The sequence below is a fragment of the Falco biarmicus genome, chromosome 4 (genome assembly GCF_023638135.1).
Source record: "Falco biarmicus isolate bFalBia1 chromosome 4, bFalBia1.pri, whole genome shotgun sequence".
Classification (NCBI taxonomy): Eukaryota; Metazoa; Chordata; class Aves; order Falconiformes; family Falconidae; genus Falco; species Falco biarmicus.
In genome coordinates, this window is record NC_079291.1 from 64518823 (window position 1) to 64541685 (window position 22863).

The 22863-nt window shown below is 55.9% G+C and overlaps 3 protein-coding genes across 9 annotated transcripts in view; 1 reads left to right on the forward strand and 2 right to left on the reverse strand.

Moving 5' to 3' along the window:
- Positions 1 to 56: 56 nt before the first annotated feature.
- On the forward strand, positions 57 to 7857 carry DUS3L (dihydrouridine synthase 3 like). The gene is made up of 13 exons (XM_056338013.1): positions 57 to 112; positions 883 to 1198; positions 1672 to 2256; positions 2912 to 2953; positions 3051 to 3203; positions 3300 to 3416; positions 3756 to 3821; positions 3909 to 4019; positions 4445 to 4541; positions 5061 to 5136; positions 5421 to 5609; positions 5698 to 5826; positions 7666 to 7857. The coding sequence occupies exons 1-13, from the start codon at positions 78 to 80 to the stop codon at positions 7736 to 7738; spliced, it is 1989 nt and encodes a 662-aa protein (XP_056193988.1). The 5' UTR covers positions 57 to 77; the 3' UTR covers positions 7739 to 7857.
- Positions 7858 to 12054: 4197 nt separating this feature from the next.
- Positions 12055 to 14243, reverse strand: LOC130147626 (la-related protein 6-like). Its single transcript, XM_056335065.1, has 3 exons — positions 14074 to 14243; positions 13573 to 13783; positions 12055 to 13053 (listed from the first exon to the last, which is right to left on the reverse strand). The coding sequence occupies exons 1-3, from the start codon at positions 14241 to 14243 to the stop codon at positions 12055 to 12057; spliced, it is 1380 nt and encodes a 459-aa protein (XP_056191040.1).
- A 2234-nt stretch (positions 14244 to 16477) lies between these two features.
- The window catches only part of RFX2 (regulatory factor X2), a 63904-nt gene continuing 57518 nt past the window's right edge, over positions 16478 to 22863 (reverse strand). For 6 of the 7 annotated variants that reach the window (XM_056336937.1, XM_056336932.1, XM_056336936.1 and 3 more), the window contains 2 exons: positions 18760 to 18802; positions 16478 to 18605 (listed from right to left, as the gene is read on the reverse strand). In XM_056336937.1, coding sequence (XP_056192912.1) covers positions 18496 to 18605; positions 18760 to 18802 — 153 coding nt within the window. In that variant the 3' untranslated portion in view covers positions 16478 to 18495. The remainder of the gene's footprint in view (positions 18606 to 18759; positions 18803 to 22863) is intronic. The other variant, XM_056336933.1, reaches the window with a different exon arrangement.

Consider the following 22863-nt stretch of genomic DNA (forward strand, 5'->3'; position numbering starts at 1 on the left):
CCGCGCGCCCCGTCACGTGGTGCCGCCCCGTCACGTGGCGCGGCCCCGCCCCTCGCGTCACCGCCGCGTGCGGCAGCATGGCGGCTGCGGGGGTGGCGCCGGTCCGCGCCCGGTGAGTGCGGGTCCCAGGCCCCCCTGTCCTCCCGGCCCGCTGCGTGCCCGGCCCTGCCATCTCCCGGTACGTGCCGGGCCCCGCCGTAGCCCCCCCCGGTTCGTGCCCGGCCCCTCCATAGCCTCCCAGTTGATGCCCAGTCTCTCCGTAGCCCCCCCAGTTCGTGCCCGGCCCCTCCATAGCCCCCCGGTGGATGCCCAGTCTCTTCATAGCCCCCCCCAGTTCGTGCCCGGACCCTCCATAACCCCCCGGGTTCGTGCCCAGACCCCCCATAAGCCCCCTAGTTCGTGCCCGGACCCTCCATAGCCCCCCGGTTGATGCCCAGTCTCTCCATAACCGCCCTGGTTCGTGCCCAGTCTCTCCGTAGCCCCCCCGCTTCATGCCCGGCCCCTCCATAACCCCCCTGGTTCGTGCCTGGCCCCTCCATAGCCCCCCGGTTGGTGCCTAGCCTCTCCATAACCCCCCCAGTTCGTACCCAGTCTCTCCGTAGCGCCCCTGCTTCATGCCAAGCCCCTCCATAGCCCCCTGGTTGATGCCCAGTCTCTCCGTAACCCCCCTGTCTCTCCATAGCCCCCCGGTTCGTGCCCAGCCCTCCAGTAGCCCCCCGGTTGGTGCCCAGTCTCTCCATAGCCCCCCAGTTCCTGCCCGGCCCCCCCATAGCCCCCCGACCCTGTGCCCATCCCACTGTAGCCCCCCCCACCCAGCAGAGCCCTCTCCCTACATCCCGGGCACCCACCGGGACACAGCGGGGGCTGCCTCTGTCTCCACAGGTTCCTGGCCTCCAAGGAGCAGTTCCATGCCTACCTGCGGGCTGGCGGGCAGCCGGGCAGCAAGGAGGAGGAGGAGGAGGAAGAGGTGGAGGAGGAGGGAGAGGAGAAGAAGGAGGCCAGCGGCTGCGAGAGCGAGCCCCCTGCCAAGCGGGTGAAGCCAGAGGAGCTCAGTGAGGATGGGGAAAGCCAAGAGGATGCAGGAGCAGAGGACAAGGAGCCCGTGGAGCGCAGGCGGGCACGGGGGCAGAACAAGAGCAGGCCGTGCATGAAACCCACCTGCTACGAGCAGCGCAGGCTGTGCCCATCGGTAACGCAGGTAGGGCAGCGGGGGCCCTGCTCCGCACTGGGACAGGGGGTCTGGGACCCTGGGGGGCCCTTCCTGCTCAAGGACAGGCTGCATTGACATTTAAGTCTAGGAAAGCACATGGAAGGTAGAACCACGTAGGGGACACTCCCGGCAGGGAGGGCATGGCTATGCTGGCAGAACCGCCTCCGTCAGCTGGCTGGGGAGGGTGAAGTGGGATGAGCTGAGAAGAACAAGTGTCAGCTTCCCTGACATGTAGCACTAAAATATCCCCTCAAGTGGGCACGTCACTGCCCTTCTGCAGCACGTTCCTGGGAGTGTTTCAGGGGGCAGCGACATGGGGAGTGAGGGGCGCTCGGAGCAGTTTTGGCCCCTGGCTGGGCCGGGGCAGACCCAGGCTCATCTGGCTTGTGCTGGAAGGTACAGGCACGCCCGGGCAGGCAAGTGGGGGGCAGAGGTTTTAACCTCCTCTTCGTTGTTCTAAGGGGTGTGCAGAGAAGTGCTACTTCGGGCCGCGATGCCGCTTCCTTCACGACATCGGCGAGTACATGGCCACCAAGCCGGCTGACCTGGGGCGCAGCTGCGTGCTCTTTGAAACCTTCGGCAAGTGCGCTTATGGCGTGACATGCCGCTTCGCCCAGGCCCACCTCGGGGATGGCTACCAGAACATCGTCAATGCAGATCTGACCAAGCAGTGGGAAGGGAAGTCGCTGGTGAGGAACAACCTCTCCAAGGACCTCCAGCACCAGCTGCGCAAGAGGAAGTTCAGCTTCAAGAAGGCTGACGAGTATCTCCGTGGTTTGGCCAAGCCCCACAGCGATGGTGGGAAGGGAGGCAAAGCCACGGGGTGCTCTGCAGAGAAGCAAGAGGTGTCCAACTGCGCAACACCCCAGGAGAGCCTGGGGGACAGCCCCGAATGTCCTGTGCTGCCAGTGCAGGGAGAGGATCCCAAAACAGACACCTCACAGAGTCCCAGCCCCACAGGCCACCAGGAGGCTTCCTCCATCAAAACAGTGGGCCCGCTTACAGACGAAGACACGATAAAGCTGCGATCGTGTGAGAAGAAGAAGGTGAGAGTTTGGTCGAGGGCTGCCGTCTCTTGTGTGCCTGTCAAGTGGTTGAGATTGTGCTTGGGAAGACAGAAGAGACCTCTTAGCTGGGTGAGAGGCAGGCAGAGGACAGAGCTGCCTGGGCACTGCGTTCCTGAGGGGAAGGATGCGGGAAGGTGAGCTCTGGGGGCTGCGGTGGTGTCCTTGGAGGGGTGAAAACCAAGAGAAGCTGCAGCCCCTTGTGCCTGGTGGAGGGTAGGGGCTGAGTTGTGTGAGGGTGGGGATGTTCCGCAAGGAGAGCTGAGGCTGGGGCTGGTGCGTTTGTGTGTGCTGCATGGTCCTCTCCCGGGGTGAGAGCATTGCCTTCATCCTCCTCATCATCACCTCCGTCCTTGCATCCATTAGCCAGCCTGTCTAGCCCCTGTATCTGTAACTGCTTTGAGTTTTCTCCAAGCTGAGCAGTGCAAACAGATCGGTTCAAGTTTTGGTTTCTTTATCCAAATGATATGTTCTCAGGGAACAGTTGAAGTTCTTGAATAAAACGGGTGGTTTTCTGGGTTTCCCACTGAGTTTTACCCAAGGCAAATGATAAAATTATTAGCTGGAACATCTTCCCATTTAACCACTTCTGGTTCAGCTCTGCTAACATGCTCCTCCATTCTTGTGTTTTTTCCAGCTGGAAATCCAAGGCAAGCTCTACTTGGCTCCACTGACCACGGTAGGTAAATTGTCTGTCCTGTTGTCAAAATGTGCCATTTCCACCTTTGGAACAGAGCAAATCTCCTGACAAACCATCTCTCTGCTGCCTCTTCCAGTGCGGTAACCTCCCTTTCCGAAGGATATGCAAGCGCTTCGGGGCAGACGTCACCTGCGGAGAGATGGCTGTGTGCACAAACCTGCTCCAGGGCCAGTCCTCCGAGTGGGCTCTCCTCAAACGGCATCATACCGAAGATATTTTTGGGGTGCAGGTGAGTGCTATCATCTTGATAACCAAACAAATGGTAACTCGATTCAGAGGAGAAAAGCTGCTTCTTGAACCCGTGCAACCTGTCCCCCTTTGGTAGCTGGAGGGAGCGTTCCCAGACACGATGACCAAGTGTGCAGAGCTCCTGAACCAGACAATTGAAGTGGACTTTGTAGACATCAATGTTGGCTGTCCCATTGATTTGGTCTACAAGAAGGTAAGAAGATGTTCTGCGGTGTGTTTTGCTTCCTTCGGTAGATGTTTGTGTGACCTGCTCCTGCCAGTCTGACCCAGAGCTCCCCGTGCATTTTATGGGCGCTAGACTTGAGCCAGAAGGCAAATCAGCGGTCCAAAGAGCAGGGGATGGTTGCTGTCTCTGCCTGTCAAAGGCAGAAGTTGGAAAGGAAGAGAGCTGTAAGACTTTCTCCAAGTGTTGAGATGCTCCAAGCCTTACCTGCATCCCCTGAGCAGAGGGCTGCTGTTGGGCAGCTCCACGGAGGCTCTTCACTACGCAAGGAGGCAGAGAGTCTTGACTGCGCCATGTTTTGTCCCCTAGGGAGGAGGCTGTGCTCTGATGACTCGGTCCAACAAGTTTGAACAGATCGTCCGAGGGATGAACTCGGTGAGTCAGACCACCTGCCAGCGGTGGGAGATGAGCTGGTGGAGCCATCTCATGCCCCAGCCTGGCCTCATTCTCCCGTTTCTGCAGGTGCTGGATGTCCCACTGACTGTGAAGATACGGACAGGAGTGCAAGAAAAGATTAATGTGGCTCATAAAATAATCCCCAAGATCCGGGAGTGGGGAGCATCCATGGTCACGGTACAGGGATTACTTGCTGTGGCGTGAGATTGTTGGCTGGTGTCGGGGGGGCTCTGCTTGCATGTCAGCCTAGAGCACGATGTGGGGGTGACCTTACCCTTCCCCAAACTGAGTAGCTGTTTCAAGCACCTTTGACGAGCTGTGTACTACCTCTTAGCATTTTCTGCTAATGACAGAGAAAAATCCAGATGCAGAGAGTATTTTCCTAGGTGCTGCTGAGCCTTGCATCCGTTACAGAGGGAGATGGTTCCTGCAGTGCCCTGGAACAGAGGTTTCAGCCAAATAAGCCTCATCACAGCAGGGCTGGGGAAGCGATGGGACCAGCCCGTCGGCACGGGGATGGGTAGTTCCTGCCCACAGGAAATATTCCCCTTCCCTGTGAACAGTCACATTCGGTGAGGGCTCACTGCCACTTTCTTCCCCAGCTTCACGGCCGCTCCCGGGAGCAGCGGTACACGAGGGGTGCTGACTGGGACTACATAGCAGAATGTGCAAAAATAGCGAGCCCCATGCCTCTTTTTGGTAGGTCTTTCTGTTGTTCTGTCACGTGGGCTGGGAAAAGCTGCGTGTTTGATTTCAGATGCCTTTAAAAAATACGAGAATAGGCTCCCAAGGACATTCAGCCTGGGGGAAAGGTTGGGGTATCCCTACATGATGCAGCAGCTCCGGTGCAGCGCGGATCTGCCCAAGTGCTTGGGCCAGACGAGAGGAGCGCTGAGCAGAGTAGGAGGGGAGGGGACAGGCAGGATACAGAGCACTTGGTTTTTAGCAGGTGCTTTCTCCCTTGGGCACTGTGGCACAAAGAGTCCCAGCTAAACCTTCAGGGTAAGAGCTGGGAGGGGAGAAGGCTCTGCTTTTCCTTGTAAGGGGAACGTTAATCCAGAACATCCCTGAGAGTCTCAACAGGAGCCCCAGAGCCCCTTTGGACAGTCTGGCTCTTGGACCTTGTGTCCATTTTGAATTTTATCCCATGCCTGGATTAACTCATTTTGACTTGCCCTCACGTATCCCTTTGACCTCTGGCTTCTCCCTTCTGGACAGGAAACGGTGATATTTTGTCGTACGAAGATGCTAATCGAGCCATGCAGATGGGCGTTTCGGGGGTTATGATTGCAAGGCAAGTGCCTGTGGTTCCCCTTTGCTTCTGAGCTCTGTTGGTGCAAGAGGAAAAATGGAATTTAAAATATACCTAAGCAAACCCAAAACATGAGATCTTTCCTCTTGGTGAAACTACTCTAAAAATTAGTAAAGTCATTTTGCATCTGTGGGAGCTTAGAGCAGCTTCCTGTTGAAATTGAGAAAGTAAAGCAGCATCGGCTGCACGTGAGCCTCTTAAATTAACTGGCATCCTCGGAAACATCAGTCATGGGAATAACAATGCACATTTTTTTGGGGCTACAGAGGGGCACTCATCAAACCATGGCTTTTCACTGAAATGAAGGAGCAGAGACACTGGGATATCTCCTCCAGCGAGAGATTTGATATCCTCAAAGACTTCACCAACTATGGCCTTGAGCACTGGGGGTCAGATACTCAGGGAGTGGAGAAGACGAGGAAGTTCCTGCTGGAATGGCTCTCATTCCTGTGCAGGTAATTCTCCCCAGCTGAGAGGATCTGTAATGCAGCAAGTGCGTACCCTTTGAACAATAGCACATGCTGCCACTACGTTGCATTGCAGGTATATTCCAGTTGGGTTATTAGAACACCTACCTCAGAAAATTAATGAGCGGCCACCTTACTACATGGGAAGAGACTATTTGGAGACGCTGATGGCAAGCCAAAACGTGGATGATTGGATTAAAATAAGGTAATAAAGCACTGAATTTCATTGAAATTCTTAGGAAGGGACATCACAGAGCCCCACGCAGCCCCACTCTGCCTGCACATGTTGCAGCACTCTCCAAGCTGCAACAAGGTCTTTTACCATCTCATACCAGCATACTCTTCATACAGTCCCTCTGCTGCCTTCACCTCATGCAGGGCCCACTCTCTTCTCTTCTTCCTCTCTATTTCTCCCTCTGCTGCTCTCTCTCCATTAGCTCTCAACCACTTAACAGAACCAGCCACAGCTGCACCTTATCTACATCAGCCAACCCGACACCCCTGAAGCCAACCCACAGTTGTATATTATCAATGCTAATTAACCCAGCTTCATTCCTCTACACGCATGCATCTTCCAAAGAGGAGGTGATGACTCCCATCAGTTTTAAGAGGTGGTAAGAGAACAGCCAGGGTTAACCAGCGCTTTACTTGGAGGTTTTAACTGAGCTTGAAGTTGCCATAAAGAGCTTTCTCCATCCCTCTCTGTGCTTCAGCCCATCATTCTGTACCCGCTGCAAATCTGGGGTAGTTGACCTCTCTCATGACATGCTGTTCATCCCAGGACAGTTGTAGGAACTAACGGAGCGCAGTGAAGGGACATCTCAGGCTTTCAGCATCAGATCGCTCCGTGCTCTGCCCAGACAGTCCCAGCCCACAAGGCCCATGCAGACACCAAGCAGGGGGGTGGTCCCCATCCCCAGGTTAGAGCTGAGCATTTTCTCCTTTTTTCATTACCTGATTTCTGAGTTCAAGCAGCAAAGATCAGGAAACTTTTCCCCCACACCCACGAGTCCCCAGGCACTGGCTGGAAATGACTCCGCAAGCTCCAAGCCAGCTAGAATGAGAGCTGGAGCAGCCAGCTGCTATTTCCCATCTCGGGGAAACAGAGATCAGCAAAAACGGAGCGTGGCTACAGCCTTCTCTGATTTTGCTAATCCTCACCCATTGTGTTAGTACTGGGAACGGCTGCCCAAAACCGTGTTAGAAGTATATTTTTAAATGCCATTTTTCAAGCGGAACCTGCCTGCATGCTGCTGCGCAAACCTTTGTAACCTGTGGCCTTTACAGTGCCACATAATAGGCATTTGTAGGCACCAGAACTCAAGATTTTAAAGCAATTTAGGTTTATTTGTTAAAGCTCATTTTAAGATGCTGACCAGAAGCTGGGTTCTCCGAGCGCCCTATTTCTGCTGCTGTGCTGTAGGTGCAGTCTCTTGCTGTGCAGTTCTGTGACTCTCCCTCTGACATGTCTTACGGAAAGCTGTAGTGGTGCTGTACTGAACCAGCATCTAGGAAATAAGTTAAACCTCCTTGACTAAAAGAAAGTCACTCTGACCTGAAAATACAATGTGCGTTCCAAAGTGAGAACTAGTTGAAGTCTTAAGCGAGGATAAACCTGATGGCAGTAGAACTGGCTTACATCGGTTTAGGACCTGACCTTAAACATTAAGAGGTGGGGAGGAACTTTTCAGAGGCTCACGTTGATTTTAGGTGCGTCATTGCGAGCGGGTCACCAAACCCGGTGGCATTCAGGTCACCAAACTTAAGCTGTTTTGGCACCAGCTCTCAGCAAGAAGGGCATTGCCTATACCTGGCAGCTGGGTCCCTCCTGTGCTGGGGTTCAGGGTTGAAGCTCAGCACCAGCGGTGGCTTTGTGCAGCAGCCCTAGGTTTTGGGGAGGGTAAAGGCTTGGTTTGACACATCTGACTGCAGTCACTGTCGCTGCAGAGCTACAGGGCCATGCACTGGCTGGGGACTGGTGGCTCTTGTACTGAACACAAACCTCTCCTTGATTTTTGTTTGGGTTTGGTTTTCTTTCTTCCAGCGAGATGCTTCTGGGACCCGTACCTACCAGCTTCACCTTCCTGCCTAAACACAAGGCGAATTCCTACAGATAGGGCTGGTGAGGCCCTTTGCCACAGCATTGCGTCGCAAGGCATTGGGATGGTGTGTGTCGAGGAGCAGGGCTGCTCAGCTGCTCTCTGAAATGAAATAAAGTTTTATGTTTTTAAAAGTGTGGTTGCCTTCATGTCCCGGGCATCGGTCCCTGCCACGAGTTACGTGCACGGTCTTGCAGCCAGAGGCGCCTCGCTAACAAGAGAGCAATCCATTTAATTAACGGGGTATGGGCCAGAAGAGATCTTTGGCCTCCAGTTCCTGGCAGGAGGTGCCCCAGCTCCCCACCCCACACACCGTTCACACAGCGGGAGCGAGAGGTCTCTGTTCCTACCAGGATGCCCTTGGCAGTGCCAAATCCTCCATGTACCAGGAGGGGATGTTCTGACTCGGTCCCTGGGGTCCTGTAGAGCACAAGCTGCCCCAGCACCTCATCGGTGGACATTGTGCAGCATCCAGTCCTTTTCTGGGAGCATGCAGCGGCGGGTACCATCCCCTCCCGGGTGTCACGGACCCAGGGAAGGCACAGCCCCCTCCCGGGGGGATCCAGAGCTCTGTGTTTCTCCATCAGGAGGCTAAAAGCTGACAGCACTACGGGAGGGGGGTGGGGGTGGGGCTGGGGGAACGCATGCCACCGAGTGATGATGCAGAACCTTACCCCTTGAGGTCCTGTGTCCTACTCTGCGTCCCTCCAGTCAATGCCGCACGTGGGAGGGTGGGCAAAATGGCCACAAACGTGTTTGCTGTGGCCCCAGGAGGCTGCGGGTGCAGCCTCATCCCCACACGCTTCAGCTGAATCAACTTGTCCTTTTCCTCCCTGAAAAATACTGTTTAAAGCAAAAACCACTTGCCCCCATAGCCCCTAAGAGCCGCCTGTAGGGGCCAGGGGCACCCCAGCCCCCCTCAACCCTTTCCCTCCCCAGGAGGAGCTGGGGAGGTTGGAAACTTCATCTTTTTATGGCCCAGTTGCCACATGAGCAGTCCCCAGTGATGCCGCTGGGATGTTTGCTCTCTCCGAAGCCAGGGGAGCAGCTTTGCTCTCCCGTCCTGCTCATGGCACTGAGCCCCTCACACACAACCAGCGCGCGGTCACCGTGGCCGGGACCATCCCCCACCCCACGAGTCGTGTCCAACGAGCAGGACCAGGCGGGCACCTTTTGTCGTTGGCGCCCTGAGTCCTTGCCACAAGAAGGTCTCATCTCCCACCGGTTTTAGGAATTTCCCAGCTCGGCACAGCCACAGGCTCTTCCCAGCTGGTGTCCGGCAGGTGGAAACTGCTGTCAGGACAAGGCCTCCCGACCCCATCCAGGGATTTCTGCGAATTGCCGCCGGGATACACACAACTGCCTCGCTCCCCACCGGCCTCCTCCTCCCCCAGAGGCTCCCGACCACCGCGAGGGCTGGAGCTCAAACCTCCGCTGCCCCCTGGTGCAACACCTGCCGGCCCCACAGCCCCCCGCACAGCCCCCCCTCCGGCCCAGCGCCCCCGCATGGGGCTCCCTCCCCGTCCCGCTGACCCCCAGCGTGTCCCAGCTCGGGGAAGGGACCGAGGCTTCCAGCCGAAGGCACCTGCCCCCACGCCGAGAGCTGCCTGCAGCCCCCTTAACCCCTGCCCTGCCGGGGGGCGGGGCCGCCGGGGCCGTTGGAACACGGGGCGCCCCAACATTGCACCCTGGTTACGGCCGAGAGTCCTTGGCAGCCGAGGCAGGAGGGACCATGGTGCGGCCCCCGCTGCAGCTCCCACCTCTGCAGCCCTCGGGGTGCAGCCCCTGGGGCCCCCCGATGCTCCAGCTGCTTCCCAACTTTGAGCTCCCCAAATCCTTCTGCCCCCAAGGTAGGAACCGACCCAGCCGCCCAGCCCGGGGACGCTCCCGGGGGCACCGGTGGAGGCGAGCCCCGGCCACCGCTCCTGTCTCTCTTCCAGGCTCCGCCAGCCCGTCCCAGCCGGCCAAGCAGGAGCAGCCCCCCCCTGCAGCCTGGGCACCCGAGGTCCCCCTGGAGCCCCCCGCAGGTACGGAGACTTCTGTCCCCTCTGGCACCCCTGTCCCCTCGGCACCCCCCCCCCCCCCCTTCCCTGGCAGTTTCCGCACGGGGCGGGGGTTCAGCAGCCTGCACCAGTGTGTCTGCCCTCGCCTGCTGGTGTGTGCCCAGGAAATCCCATTTCCAGAGAATTCCCCAAGGCTCACGCCCCACCCGCAATTTGCGACCCTGTCCCCCCAGCACAGCTGCTCACCCCATGGGGAGCTCCCCACACACCCGGTGCAGGGCTGGGGGATGTCAGCGCTGGGGGCCGGCTGGGTGGGGGGGTGGCCCTGGAGGGTCCCCCCAGCTCAGCACGGCTCCCGCTCACCCACGCAGGGCTGCAGAGGGCTCCGTGCGGATGCTACTTTGATCCCCGCTTCTTCCATCTTCAGTGGACCAGCAGCATCCTGCCTCCACCAGTCACCGCCATAGCCAACTACAGCAGCACCTCTCTGCTGGGGGGTGCCCGGGGGGACTCCGGGACCCCCCAGGGCCAACTGCCACACCTTGTGCCTGACGCACAGAAGGGGGGAGCCGTGGCCCCGGCACCCCTGGTGCTGCCAACATCCATCGCTGGCTCCCAGCTCATCCAGGGCCAGCCCGAAGAGACCATCTGCAGCACGGCCACCCCTGCGGGAGCACCCCCAGGCAGCCATGTCCCCCCCAGCCCCTCTGCTGCCCCCCACAACCAAGTGGTTGTGGATCTAGAAGACAGCTACGATGTGCCCGAAGAGGTGCTTCTTCAGGAGGCCCTGAGGCTCTTTGGTTTATCCTCGGACACGGCAGGGCACATCCAGGAGGGTCCCAGCAGCGTCCCCACCCCTGGGGACACCAGCCCAGCTGTGCCCTGCTGTGACTTGAGCTCCCTCGCCCTGCCTGAAGACCTGTTCGATGGCGATTACAGCGTCTCCGAGATGACGGACTCCCTGGTGAGCCTGGAGGTGTTCAACACCATTGAGATGGAGCCCCAGGAGCTGTGGGGGGACATGGACTGGGACCTGTCACCATCCCCACCTGCAGCACCATAGCAGCAGGGCAAGAGGCAGAACACCTGGCTCCTGCCCCCCAGCAAGGGGGGAGCCAGAGCCTGGGGGGATTAAATCCACATAATCCACATGAGGGGTGGGGAGAGGGGGGATCAGGGGAGGAATGTTCTGTACTGGGGGGAGTGGGAGCAAAGAGTGCTCTGTACTGGGTGGGATTTAGCAAGTTTGATGTTTTGGCAAGTCTTATTGTTTTCCATTAAATGTTGTTTCTCCATCCCACTCCGTGCCTGTGTGGGAGGGAACACAGGGAAATGGCACCCAAGAGGTGCAGAAGCCCCAGGTCAGAACCAGCGAGCCCCAAAGGGCACCGAGACCGCCCCCCCCCCCCCAGGGCCAAGCCCCTGCCAGAGGACCACTCCCCTGTCCCTCTCCCCAGGGGAAGCAGCCCTTTGGGGATAGCTACGACAGACAGGTCCCTGCAGGACCCATGGACACGGCCCCACGCAGAAAGTGGCACAGAGCCCCCAGGACAAGGGCAGACCTGGGGGCTGAGGGGGGGACTGGACGCACACCACAACAAGGGCTGCCACCCCTTAGCCTTGAACACAACCAGCGTCCCCTGCAGCAGGGACAGCACTCGGTGCAAAGCCCTTCCAAGCCTCAGGACAATCCTGCCCTTGCTCACGTCCACGCTCAGCTGCACAGCCCGGTATCACCCCAGCAGCGGTGATGGAGGAGCCACCTGCCAGGCAGGACCCTCTCCCCTCGCCTGCCTGCGCCTTCGGTGGCCGCAACAGCCTCCCTAGGGGGAAACAGAAAAAAAAAAAACAAAAAACCCACACCAGCCAGAAAGTGCCTGGAAACTTGGTCCCTTTATTGCCCGTTTCGCACCCGAGCTCCACAGCCTGGGGCCGACGCAGCCTTCGGGAAGCGGCATCACCTCGCCAGGTCCGGCAGCAGGTGCGAGCTGAGGTCCCCTCGGGGCAGCACCCCAGCGCCGGGGGTTGGGGGGCTGAGCCCCTTCCTTAGGGCAGCCCCAGTGATGCCACTGGGGTGGTGCGAGCTGCTCCGGACCCCGGGTGGGCACAGTGGCCTCAGCATGGCACAGCTCCCGGTGCTGCTCAGCATCTCACCTCGCACACTGACCCTCCCCAGGCATCGTCCTTGCCCCAAACTCCTGTCCCCTGCAGCAGCTGCACCGCCACCACCCGCAGCTCTCGGGGGCCACAGAGAGTTCTGCTGCTCGAGAGGAGGAAAAAAAAAAAAAAGAAAAAAAAAAGACAAACCCAGAACCCAAACGGAAAGGATCCTCAGTGCCGGAGGACGAGCTCCCCTCTCCCAAAGCTGCTGCAGAAGCCCTTGGTGCCATCGGGGCCGTGGGGCAGGCGAAGGACCCCATCCTGCAGGCTGAGGGGCTCTGTCACCCGCTTGGCTGCCAGGGCACGGCTGGGGAAAGGGCTGGCATCCAGAGCGGGGCTGTGCCAGGGGGCACCAGGACCCAGCCCACTCCCCCAGCTGCTGCGGCTCTCGGGGCCAGAGCAAAGGCTGCAGCAGCTGCTGGTGCTCCAGCCTGTGCCCAGCGGAGGGAAGACTTTGCTGGTGAGCAGCGACCCGGCGAAGGCACTGCTGAAGGCGCTGGGCTTGAAGTCACCGCTGGGCCAGTCGGGTGCCGGGGGGTCCTTGCTCAGGAGGGGGGACCGTGACACCAGGGCACCGTCTGGCTCCAGGGAGCTGCAGAGCAGGGAGTCCCCGATGCTGTAGGGTACCGGTGTGGATGCCACCTGTGCCTTCCAGCCCAGCTGGTCCCCCAGCTCCTTCGCCACCTCCCTCTCAGCTCCAGCTTTCTTCTTGGAGCCCTTCCCGCAGAGCCGGACCACTTTGATGCTCTCACTGCCCAGTCGGCTTTGGTGGCCCAGGTCCTCGAAGGCCCTGCAGGCGCTTTCCAGGCTCTCGTACTCCACCAGCGCACAGCACTTGCTCAGCAGCTCGGGGAAGCGTGACGTGTATTTTCGTACATCCGAGGGCAGCTTGCGGCCCGGGCGCAGGATGCGGATGGAGGCAATAGCCCCGAAGGGGCTGAACAACCTTGTGATGGTCTCCAGGAAATTCTTCTGCAGCAGCGGCAGCACATCCTGCTCCTGGGGCAGCAGCTCCCAGGCCAGCAGCAGCTTGCTGGGGGGGATGCTCAGCAGTGACTCTGGGATGGGGACCCGCCGCCTCACTTTGGTGCCCTCCTTGTTCACCTCCAGCAGCTCGGAGAACTGCAGGGCATAAAGCGTGAGCCGCCAGTCGCGTGTCAGGTATTTCACCTGTGGGAGAGAGGGGGCCACTGAGTTCCCATGAGTCTCCCCAGGCAGGGACCACCCTAAACCCATCATCCACGCAGGCTGCAACCCCATCAGCCTGAAGCAATGGAAAGGCAACATCTCCCTTTCATGGGAGCATCTTCGCGGTTGGTCTGCGGCAACAAGCTATGGCTTCCCCATATGTCACACCACCAGTGCTTCCCTGCAGCTTTTTTAGTTAAGGGATGATCTCTTCCCAAGCAGCCAGGGGGAACTATGGGCAGAAGAGGTGAATCTAGCCCTGAAGGTGGTCCGAGAACCGTTCGCCACTTCCCCAGCCACGCTCCCTCGTTTGAGAGCTGCTGCAGCACATCAAAGGCAGAGAGCAGAGCCCAGCTCTGCACCACCAGCACTTTGCCAGGACACAGACAACCCAAGCACCACCTCCCCATACACCCCCCCAGGGACAGCCAGAGCACACCCAGACACCCCCACACAAAGTCCACCTCCCACCCCAGCTGGCTGGCACCATGGGCCGCCTACCTTCTTGAAGGACGTCAGCAGTTTGATGCTGACAAAGCCCATCTTGTTCTTCTGGACATGTTTCAGGAGGAAGGCATCCTTAGCCAGGTTCTCATCTGAGAGGTAGAACTCCACCTGGGACACAATCCTGCGGACCAGCTGTGGGTCAGGGATGGAGAAGTTGCAGTCCAACAGATCAGCTCCCAGAGCATCGTTCACGTTGCAGAAGCTCCTGCCAGGGCAGCAGGGACACAGGTGTGAGCTGGTGGCCTTTGGTACGTGCAGCCCTGCTTGGTCTCAGCTGCAACAGTTCAGAGAGCGGAGACACCAGGGAGAGCCAGGGCCACCCACCAGCTTTGCTCTGGCTGCAGGGGAGCGATGTCAGCCTGCACCCTGCAAGCCACCTGGTGCTAGAACACAAACCTAAACCCACCCCAGACAAGGTACACATTGTCCTGGAGACAAACAGAAGGCAAGAGCAGGTCTGAGCCCGTGTGCACAGACAGCCCAGCAGCCACGTACCTGTTGAAGCTCTCAAGGATATCCTCCTGGCTGAGCAGGGAGAGCGAGTGGCTCTGTGGCAAAAGGAGATGCAGCGCCGGGAAGGAATTTCTTTGTACTGGCACTGGGGTGCTGCAGCTGGGCTGGGAACTGAGCCCTAAGGCCACTCCAGAGCTACATGACGAGGTCATCCTTCATCTAGGACATCACAGATGAGAAGGACAGTGCTGGGATGCTTCCTGACCACAACCAGCCCCAGGGCAGAGCCCTGCTCTGGGCTGCAGCCCCCAGGGATAGCAGTTTGCTGTGTCCTTACCTGCTTGGCAGTGCTGGGAAGGGTAGAAAGTCCTGACACTACATCCTCAAGACCTGCAGACAACAGACCCTCACCACCTCCAAACTAAGGCTCCTAAGAAACAAAGTGAAAAGCGAGGAAGAAAAAACCCCTAGAGCAAGCAGGCTGCTGGTTTATAAGAGCGGCCACCCGGGATTCCCAGCAGGCAGTCAGGGACCTGCCCTGAGACCCATCAGGCTCCAGGTGAAACCAGTCTGTGGGTTAAATGGCCCCAGCTGAGCCCTGGGGGCAGCCAGGCTCCTCCTGCCTCCACTGCTGAGCAAGGCTGGGTATGCACCAGCACCAGCACCACCACCGGTACCCAGAGGGGTAGTGAGCTGATGCTACGAGGCTGAGGCACCTCAGTTCATGCCTCAGTTTCCCTGTTTTGTGCAGGGACAGTAACTGTTGCATGGAGGTGGATGGAGGGTTTGCTCCAGGGTTTCCTTTGGGCTCTTGGCGCTGCCAGAGTGACAGCAAGTGTCCTTCTTGAAGACACACCCCCCCCAGCCCACTGAGAGGGATCAGAAGAGCCCCAAGAGTGGGTTAAGCCCAGGGCACCATCACAGGGGATGATGCTCTGGGGCAGGATGGCTGGTTGCTTCAGTGTGAGGTGGGGAAGGTCTGGGCTGAAACATGTCCCTGTTGCCTGAGCCCCGCGTTGGGCAGCAGCTGGGGGGCTGGGGGTGATGCCAGCGGGTGGGGGGCTGTGGAGGTGGCTGAGAACTGGAGCTGCCACTTGGAAGGGTCGATGCTGGGGAGCCCAACCCTGCTGGCCCTCAGCCCCTCTGTCCAGGCGCAGGGTTTAGCTGATGTTTGTGCCCTGTGGCCACAAGGACCAGCCAAGGGCTCGTCACCCCGAGCCCTCAACCTGCCGACTGGCACATCTCTGCATGGGAGCCAGCTGGAAGCTCATCCCTCTGGCACAGCTCACAGGGAGCGGCAATGCCAAACCACTTCTGGGATGTTGCACCCCCCTGGTTTCCCTGGGGTTGGTGTGCTTGGAGTCACCCCCCTGCCACCTCCATGTCCCCTGCCACCTCCTGGATTTCTCTGCCGCTTGGGGACTGCGGTGGGATGGTGGGTGGAAAAGAAAGTCCTGGGATGAGAAAGGTGGCCGAGAGCCACCCAGCAGGGAAACCGGGGACAGCCACTGTCCCTGATGGGTGGTGGCACTCGGTGGCAGGTGACAATGAGGACACCACTCACCTGAATCTGTGGGAGGGAGATCCACCGCCAGTCAGGATGCTACAGGGATTAACCCACCCAACGCTCCCTTCCGAGTTGTCTCTCACCTGGAGTCCCGCGTGTTGCCGGTGCTGCAGAGCCCCCTGTGCCCACCCCTGCGTGCCCCGTCCCTGGCTTTCCCCGTTCTCCACAGGGGTCCCGTCCCTGAGCCTGGCAGCCCCCCAGCCCGCCAGCCCACCCCCCAGTGACGCTCACACCACCTCTGCAGGGATTTGCCCACCTAGGAGGGGCGCTGGAGCCAGGGGCAAGCCGGGGCTGGGGGGGGTGTTTTAATGGGAGCATTTTCTCCCCGCTTGCAGCTGGGTATGCTCAGGGTGAGGAGGTGCTGCTCTGCTCCTCTGGGGGAAATAATGCCCCGTTCCAGCCCCGAGACTCAATGTCTGAAGGAAGATGCTCAGGCTGGTCCAGTCATCCCCGCAAAACCCATAATCCAGAGGGAGCGTGAAGCAAGCCGGGATGCAGGGGTTGAGGCTCTTCCCCATCCCAAGGGGTCAGAGCAGGAGCGAGCTGTCCCTCGTCACATCCCTGTCTCACTGCTCCCATCCTCCACAATCAGTCTGGAAGTGGAATTAGAAAATGCTTCTTACGGCCCCGTGCTTAGCAGCAGCCTGATCCTTCAGCCCCTTCCCTGCCCCGTGAACTCTGGGGTAATGGGCATGCTGCCCCCACGAACCAGCCGCTTGCATGGTGCATCTGCCTTCCTGCAGGCGCTGGATCCCTGGCCAAAACTGCTTTAATTAGAGTGTCCTGGGCAGATCCTGCATCTCCCCCTGCCGCTGCAGCCTTGCAGCATCTGCCCAACATCCCCTTTCCGTGATTAAAGAAGAAATGGGACCACAACAATTATTGTACAGGCCTGAGCATTTGATACATGTTTATTGCTATTCAGGTTTAGCTGGGAATTTTGTGCATATTGGGTTTAGGTGGTTATCCAGACTCCTTGCACAGCGCTGCAGAGCTCCAGAGCATCTCATTTGCACATCCATGGTGAGCAGAAGGTGGCTGGGTCCGGTTGGTAGCGGCTGCAAAGAAGAGCCAATGCACCAGCTGAAGTTAATATCACACTCAGTGGGAGCAGGGGAGTTTAAGACTTGGTTGCTCAGTTGGTTTTTTAGACCATCTTATCTCATTAGCAGGATCTGAAGGGTGGACTCTGACCCAAGGAGTATTCTTTGTCGTTATTTACAGATAAATCCGGCTTTCTCACTTGTCTCCTGCTACTTCAATATGAGACATTTACAAACATCACCCTGACAGACAACAAGCACAGGACAGTAAGAGGGAAAGATGTGTCACTATACACACTTTCTTTTTACTTTCCATTAGCAATATTTTTTAAAGTGTCACAGCTACCTTAGTACCATTCGGAATGAGTAAATAATATATTTGGATAGAATATACTCTGATATGCAAATGTACACGAGACCCCTGGAAAGCTCACATCAAATACTGTATCATTAGAAATAATAATAATAATAATAAAAGCTATTTATGACACGGCCTTTATTCACAGAAAGATTTGCCCCGGGGCTTTGCTTTTGCAGTTTGGCTTGACAACAGATTCCACCCCCCTCCTCTGCCCTGTAGCCCCCATCAGCCCACACCCCACAGGACAGGGAAGGGGAGAACAAAGCCCCGCCGAGGCAGAAGCTCCTCCAGCTCAGCCCCACAGGAGCCACCGCTGCAACGATGCCGCAGGAGAAGGCGAAGCGACACAGCAAGGGGAAATGCCACCGTGGCATCGGGGGTACCCAGGGCCGTGACAGTCCCCCGCTGCTACACGGGACGGGCTGTTCCATCAGCGCCCGAGCTCGCCGGCTCGCCCGGAGCGGGGGGAAGCAGGCACGCTGGCCCACCCTAAGGCACTGCAGTCGCACACCGTCGCCCATGCTCCGGACGCAGCCCCGCGGGCAGCTGCACCCTACCTTCCACATTTTAGAAGGACATCAAGCGAGAATTTTACAAAACCCAGGACATGGGACCAGTTCCCCTCTGCCCAGGTACCCTGGCGAGGATGGGGACTGCCCGTGGGATTGCCCATGGGCATCGGAGCGCAGGGGGCAATGAACACACTTTGTGACCGGCTGCTGCTTCCTCGGAGTCCTTTGGTATCTTGAGCTGGCCTGGCAGCGTCCCAGGAGCATTCGCGGATCAGTGATGAAATGCCAAGCTGGGGAGACACGGGAGCAGGTGGGAATGTGTGTCCCGTAGTCCCAGGGCATGTATGTGCCAGTCCCAGGGCATGTATGTGCCAGTCCCAGGTTAGGCACGTGCACCGCTCCGCCGGGACCCGATGGATGTGCAGCCTGGAGCCCCCTCCCCAGGCGGATACAACAGACAGACCGTCCTGTGCTCCTGGAACATGTGATTTGGCAAAGTCAGAGCCAGGACAGCTTGTCTTGAAAGGCTGGAGGAGAAGGGTCAGGTATTTTTCCTTCTTCTTGGGCACTGACTGGTTCAAGTTTGTATCACAGTGAAGTCTGAGAAGTGGGGAAGAAACCCAAACCACCTTCCCTGAAAGAGAAAGCCTTGTTTGCCCGCCTCGCTCGGGCTGGGGAGGACAGCCTCTCCCAGACAGGCACGTCTGATCCACTGCTGACCGTGGAGGCTCCCATCGCTCAGAAGCAACTTTGGACCTTCTCCCTCCGGCCAGCAGCCACGCTGGAAGAAAGCAAGTGGCCAAACCAGCCCCGTCCCACTGCCCGCCCGGGCTCACCCCCAGAGCTCATCCCCACACACAAGTAAACATAAAGAGAAACTAAGAGGCACTAATGACGCAGATACGGGGAGACTCAGGCTTGTGACCGCCAAACCTGGCTCCGGATGTCTTCATCCAGCTGGAGAAAAGCCGAGTCCCCGTTTCAGATCTCCTGCAGCGAGTAGCCAGGGTCGCTGCGCTCCCGTTTTACCAGCGGTTCCCCCATGTGCCGGGCGTCCGTGTCCACCTCGCTGCCCAGGTCACTAATGTCATCTGCAAAGGACAGGTCTCGGCATGAGAGTGGCGACTGGAGGGGAAAAGGTTTTTTTTCCCAACAGAGCAGGGTGGAAGAGCCAGCACAAGGTTCCCCCTCCCCCAAGGATTCAACCCTGACCCAGAAGGACTTCCCCTGAGGGAAAGGAGGTACCTTTGTCCAGCAGTGTTGGGGACAGGGATGTGAGGTCACCGAACTGAAAGAAAAAGGAGTTACAAGGTAAGTGAAGCTTACTGAAGATCCAAAGTGCCAGACCTGCAAGTTGGCATTTATTTCCAAGCAATTCTAACAATTGCTTAATTAATTAATTGCTAACAAGCAGCTTCAGCTCTCCGGTGAAACCACAAGCACCAGCAGTGCCAGTGGTGAAGAGCAGAAAGCAAAACCAACCACATGTTTTGGGGGAAAAGTGTGTCACTGTCATATAAACCTCTGGGCAAACACCACACGCAACAATCCAGGGCAGGACCGAGCTCTGGAACAAAGGGAGAAATTTTTCCATCTCCCAAGTCACGACCAAGCACTGCCACAGACCGAAGGATGGTGCCTTTTCTCCAGCCCTCTGCATCTGTCGGGTGTGATAAACGCAGTCATGATTCAAGGACAAAGACCTTGAGATTTGAAAAAGCGCGCCACAGGAGAGCCAATAGGAGGAGAAGGCGTACGCTAACGGCCCAGTGGGGAAAGAGCGGGACGAACATCCGGCGAGAGGAGATTGGTCGAGATCCGGGCATAAAAGATGCCGCTTTTAGGACTCAGGTGTGCGTGTGGTGGAACTAATTGAGTTCTCCGCACACCCAGCGCTGGTTTTGCTTATTGTTTCTCAACCTAAATTGATTCAACTCCAAATAAAATTGTTTTAATTGTTATCGCTTATAACAATTTGGTGACCCCGACGTGATCTCGCTGTGCTTTCCTGGACTGTGACTCTTCGAGGGGTGCACCACAGACTGTGGCTCAAGAGTAGCAGTCTAGGTCAGTCTCCGGAGATCAACAAACAAAAGAGAAACAATAACCAAAAGGGATTGGAGATCCTAGGGAAAAACTGCAGTAGAAAGGACCCGTAATTCTGGTGCACGAAGATCCGAACGAAGACGACGGAGTCGTGAGTATAAGGGAAGCCGTTCGGTTGGGTGGGATCGGTTGCTTGTGTGTAAGAGTGTGATTGAGACGGAACATAATTCTGGAAATGGACTCTAGGTTCGGAGCCAGGAGTTGAGTTCTGAAGCGAGTGTGGAGGTCTTCTAACCGCGGTTCCAAACTCCCACGAGGGACCTGGCCAGTGAAAGACCAAAGCGGTTCCTATAGGATTCGTGGGTGGGATCGCGACTCCTATAGGGTATGTGGGTGGGTGAAGGGTTCACCCCCTGCAGGACACTCTTACCGGTAACTACGGGCGATAGGAAGCCACTGTAAAAGTCCTAGGATTCGCGGGTGGGTGATAGGTCCAAAACCCCCTGTAGACATTGGTATCGGTAACCAAGGGTGTAACACTCCCGGGTATCGTAGGGGGTCGTCAGATTTGAGACAGATCCCCTGTGAGACACTTTTTGGTTGCTAAGGGCTATAGGAATTGCCACAAAATTCCTAATACAATGGGCCAACAGGAGTCAAGATTTGAAGAGGAAACAAACGAAGAAAAGGAATGCCCACAAATTATTCCCCTGAATAGTGCTTTAGGAATAATGCTCAGGCATTGGTGTCACTAGCCATCTCAAGAGGGAAAAACTAAAACAAAAATGGTCCATTACTGTATGAATGTGTGGACGAGAGAGGAAATTCAATCCGATTATGTATATTGGCCAATATTTGGATGTTTTGATGACTGGATGTGTGAGACATTAAATTTATATGTGAATAATAAAGAGCCCTTTAGTCAGGAAGAAAGTGAATATGCTGCACTGTGGAGAGGGTCGGAGACGGGAAGATTGGTTTCATTATTTCCTTTGAGATAAAAGAGGGAAAGGGAGGCATGAGAGATTGAAACTAAAACAACCACATCATCATGGGAGCCATTACCCCCGCCTTATTTAAGGCAGGACGTGGAAGGCCGTCAGGAGAGGATACATCCCCCACTGCCTCCTGACCCCGTTCCGTTGGCTCCCCCACTGCCTCCCGACCCCGTTCCTTCGACTTCCCTACTCTCTCCTCCTTGTAGTCACACAAGGAGTAAAACAGTACAGAAAGAGAGAGATGAAATTTATAAAAAAGAAGGAGCAGTGGCTCTGGCTCCCCTCCGAGAGGTACCAACAGAGCAGATATAGGAGGAATTGGATTTGTATCGGTACCTTTGAATACAGGAGATGTGAGATCTTTTAAAAGAGAAATGGGTCGTCTACTAGATGATCCTTTGGGAGTCTCTGAACGATTAGACCAGTTCCTAGGTCCTAATACCTATACCTGGGAAGAAATGCAATCTATCTTAGGAATATTATTTACAACTGAAGAAAGGTCTATGATTGGACAGGCAGGGATACAGATGTGGGAAAGAAGGTATCAACAAGGCCCCCCTGGGGAACAGAAATGGCCTAACCAGAACTCAAACTGGAGTAACCCAAATGCCCGTGATAGACAAAATATGTCAGATTTGAGAGAGTTGATTATCCAAGGAATCAAGGAGGCAGTCCCAAGGGGGCAGAATACTAATAAGGTTTTTAGTGAACAACAGGAAAAGGACGAGTCTCCTGTGGATTGGTTAGAGAAACTGAGGAAAACTTTACAAATGTATTCGGGGCTAGACTCAGCCTCTCCAGTTGGAGAAGCATTTCTAAAAATCCAATTTGTGGCTGGATCATGGAGGGATATAAGAAAGAAACTGGAAAAGTTAGACAGTTGGCAAGAACGAGGATTACAAGAACTGTTGAAGGAAGCTCAGAAAGTGTATGTACGGAGGGATGAGGAAAAACAAAAAGAGAAAGCAAGAATGTTTGTAGCGGCAGTCTGGGAAACTCAACAAATGGAGGATTTCCTGGGCAAAATGCCCAAATGTTACCATTATGAGCAGAGGTGACATTTCAAAAAGGACTGGAGGAGACGAATGAAGGACAAACAGATGTTTAATGAAGATGAATAGGGGTATCAGGGCTCTACATTCTGGGGACAAAAACAACATCTGAGCCCTTGATAAATTTAAAGACTGGTCCCCAAGAGGAGAAAGTAATGGGGTTTTTTTGTTGATACCGGAGGTGAACGATCTACAGTTTGGCACATCCCTTTGGGATGCTGAGCAAGTAGAGATACAGCTTTGGTAGTAGGAGCAACAGGGGAACCTTTCAGGGTTCCTATTATTAAAAATGTAAAAATTGAATTTAAAAGAACTTGAAGTAATGGCTGGGGAAATTTATATTGACTTCCGTAAAAGGGTAATTGAATTTACAAAAATGTAAAGTACAAGAGAACCGATGTTATCTTTAGTAGCTGATTGAACCTGCTTTTCCCTAATTTTCCAGGACCTCTGCTGGTGTTTGTTATGTTGGGAGTCGCACACATTGATAAAACTGGAGAGGGCAAGACCGGAGGGAATTGGTGCTGCAGCTGACAAGGTCTGCCGAGGGCTGCAACCGCTGAGCAGTATGACCCTGACCGGACCTCTCTTGATAAGGGTCCTGATTGGAACCCTGTGGGAAGGTGTGGACATCCTTTATACTTCCAACTTTATATTAAGAAAACAGAGGGATGGATAAAGAAAGGAGAAAATAAAAAACATCGTTTGTTATCTAGCTTGTTTTATCATGAGATGAAAACGGGAGTCAAATATGAAGTTCCCACAGTTGCTAAAAATGTGTTTGTCAAACTAGTTAAAAATATAACAAAGGGTAACTATTTAATCTTACCAATTGTTGTATGTAATTGAGTTACCGAAGTGAGTGTTATACTCTTGGGAATATTTGGGGGGTTGTTACTTATCCCTGTTTAATTCAATGTTTTACTTGATTAATAATTTGGGGGGTTGTTACTTGTCCCTGTTTGATTTGAGCATTGGAAACTAAAGACATGAATCAATAAGGTAAACAAAAACAAAAGGGGGGATTGTGATAAACGCAGTCATGATTCATGTCAAAAATAGAATGTACTGTGATAAGTGTAATTGTTGTACCCTGTGTAAATCTGGGACCTGTATCGCAGTTGTGGTGAGTGGGCGCGTGTGGTTCTCCTTTGAGACAATGTGATGGCTTCCCCGTCCCCTGAGGCTGCTTGGAAAAGCCGCCAAAGGAGATAAAGAAAGAGAAACCACGCCAGGGAAGGCCCGCCGAAGGA

Excerpts from the sequence above, each read along its gene's own strand:
- DUS3L (XM_056338013.1), top strand. The coding sequence starts at position 78 with ATGGCGGCTGCGGGGGTGGCGCCGGTCCGCGCCCG. Across the intron at positions 2,257-2,911 it reads GATCGTGTGAGAAGAAGAAG|CTGGAAATCCAAGGCAAGCT; the intron begins GTGAGAGTTTGG and ends TGTTTTTTCCAG. Across the intron at positions 4,020-4,444 it reads GGGGAGCATCCATGGTCACG|CTTCACGGCCGCTCCCGGGA; the intron begins GTACAGGGATTA and ends TTTCTTCCCCAG.
- LOC130147626 (XM_056335065.1), bottom strand. The coding sequence starts at position 14,243 with ATGACCTCGTCATGTAGCTCTGGAGTGGCCTTAGGGCTCAGTTCCCAG. Across the intron at positions 13,784-14,073 it reads ATCCTTGAGAGCTTCAACAG|GAGCTTCTGCAACGTGAACG; the intron begins GTACGTGGCTGC and ends CTGCCCTGGCAG. Across the intron at positions 13,054-13,572 it reads TGCTGACGTCCTTCAAGAAG|GTGAAATACCTGACACGCGA; the intron begins GTAGGCGGCCCA and ends TCTCTCCCACAG.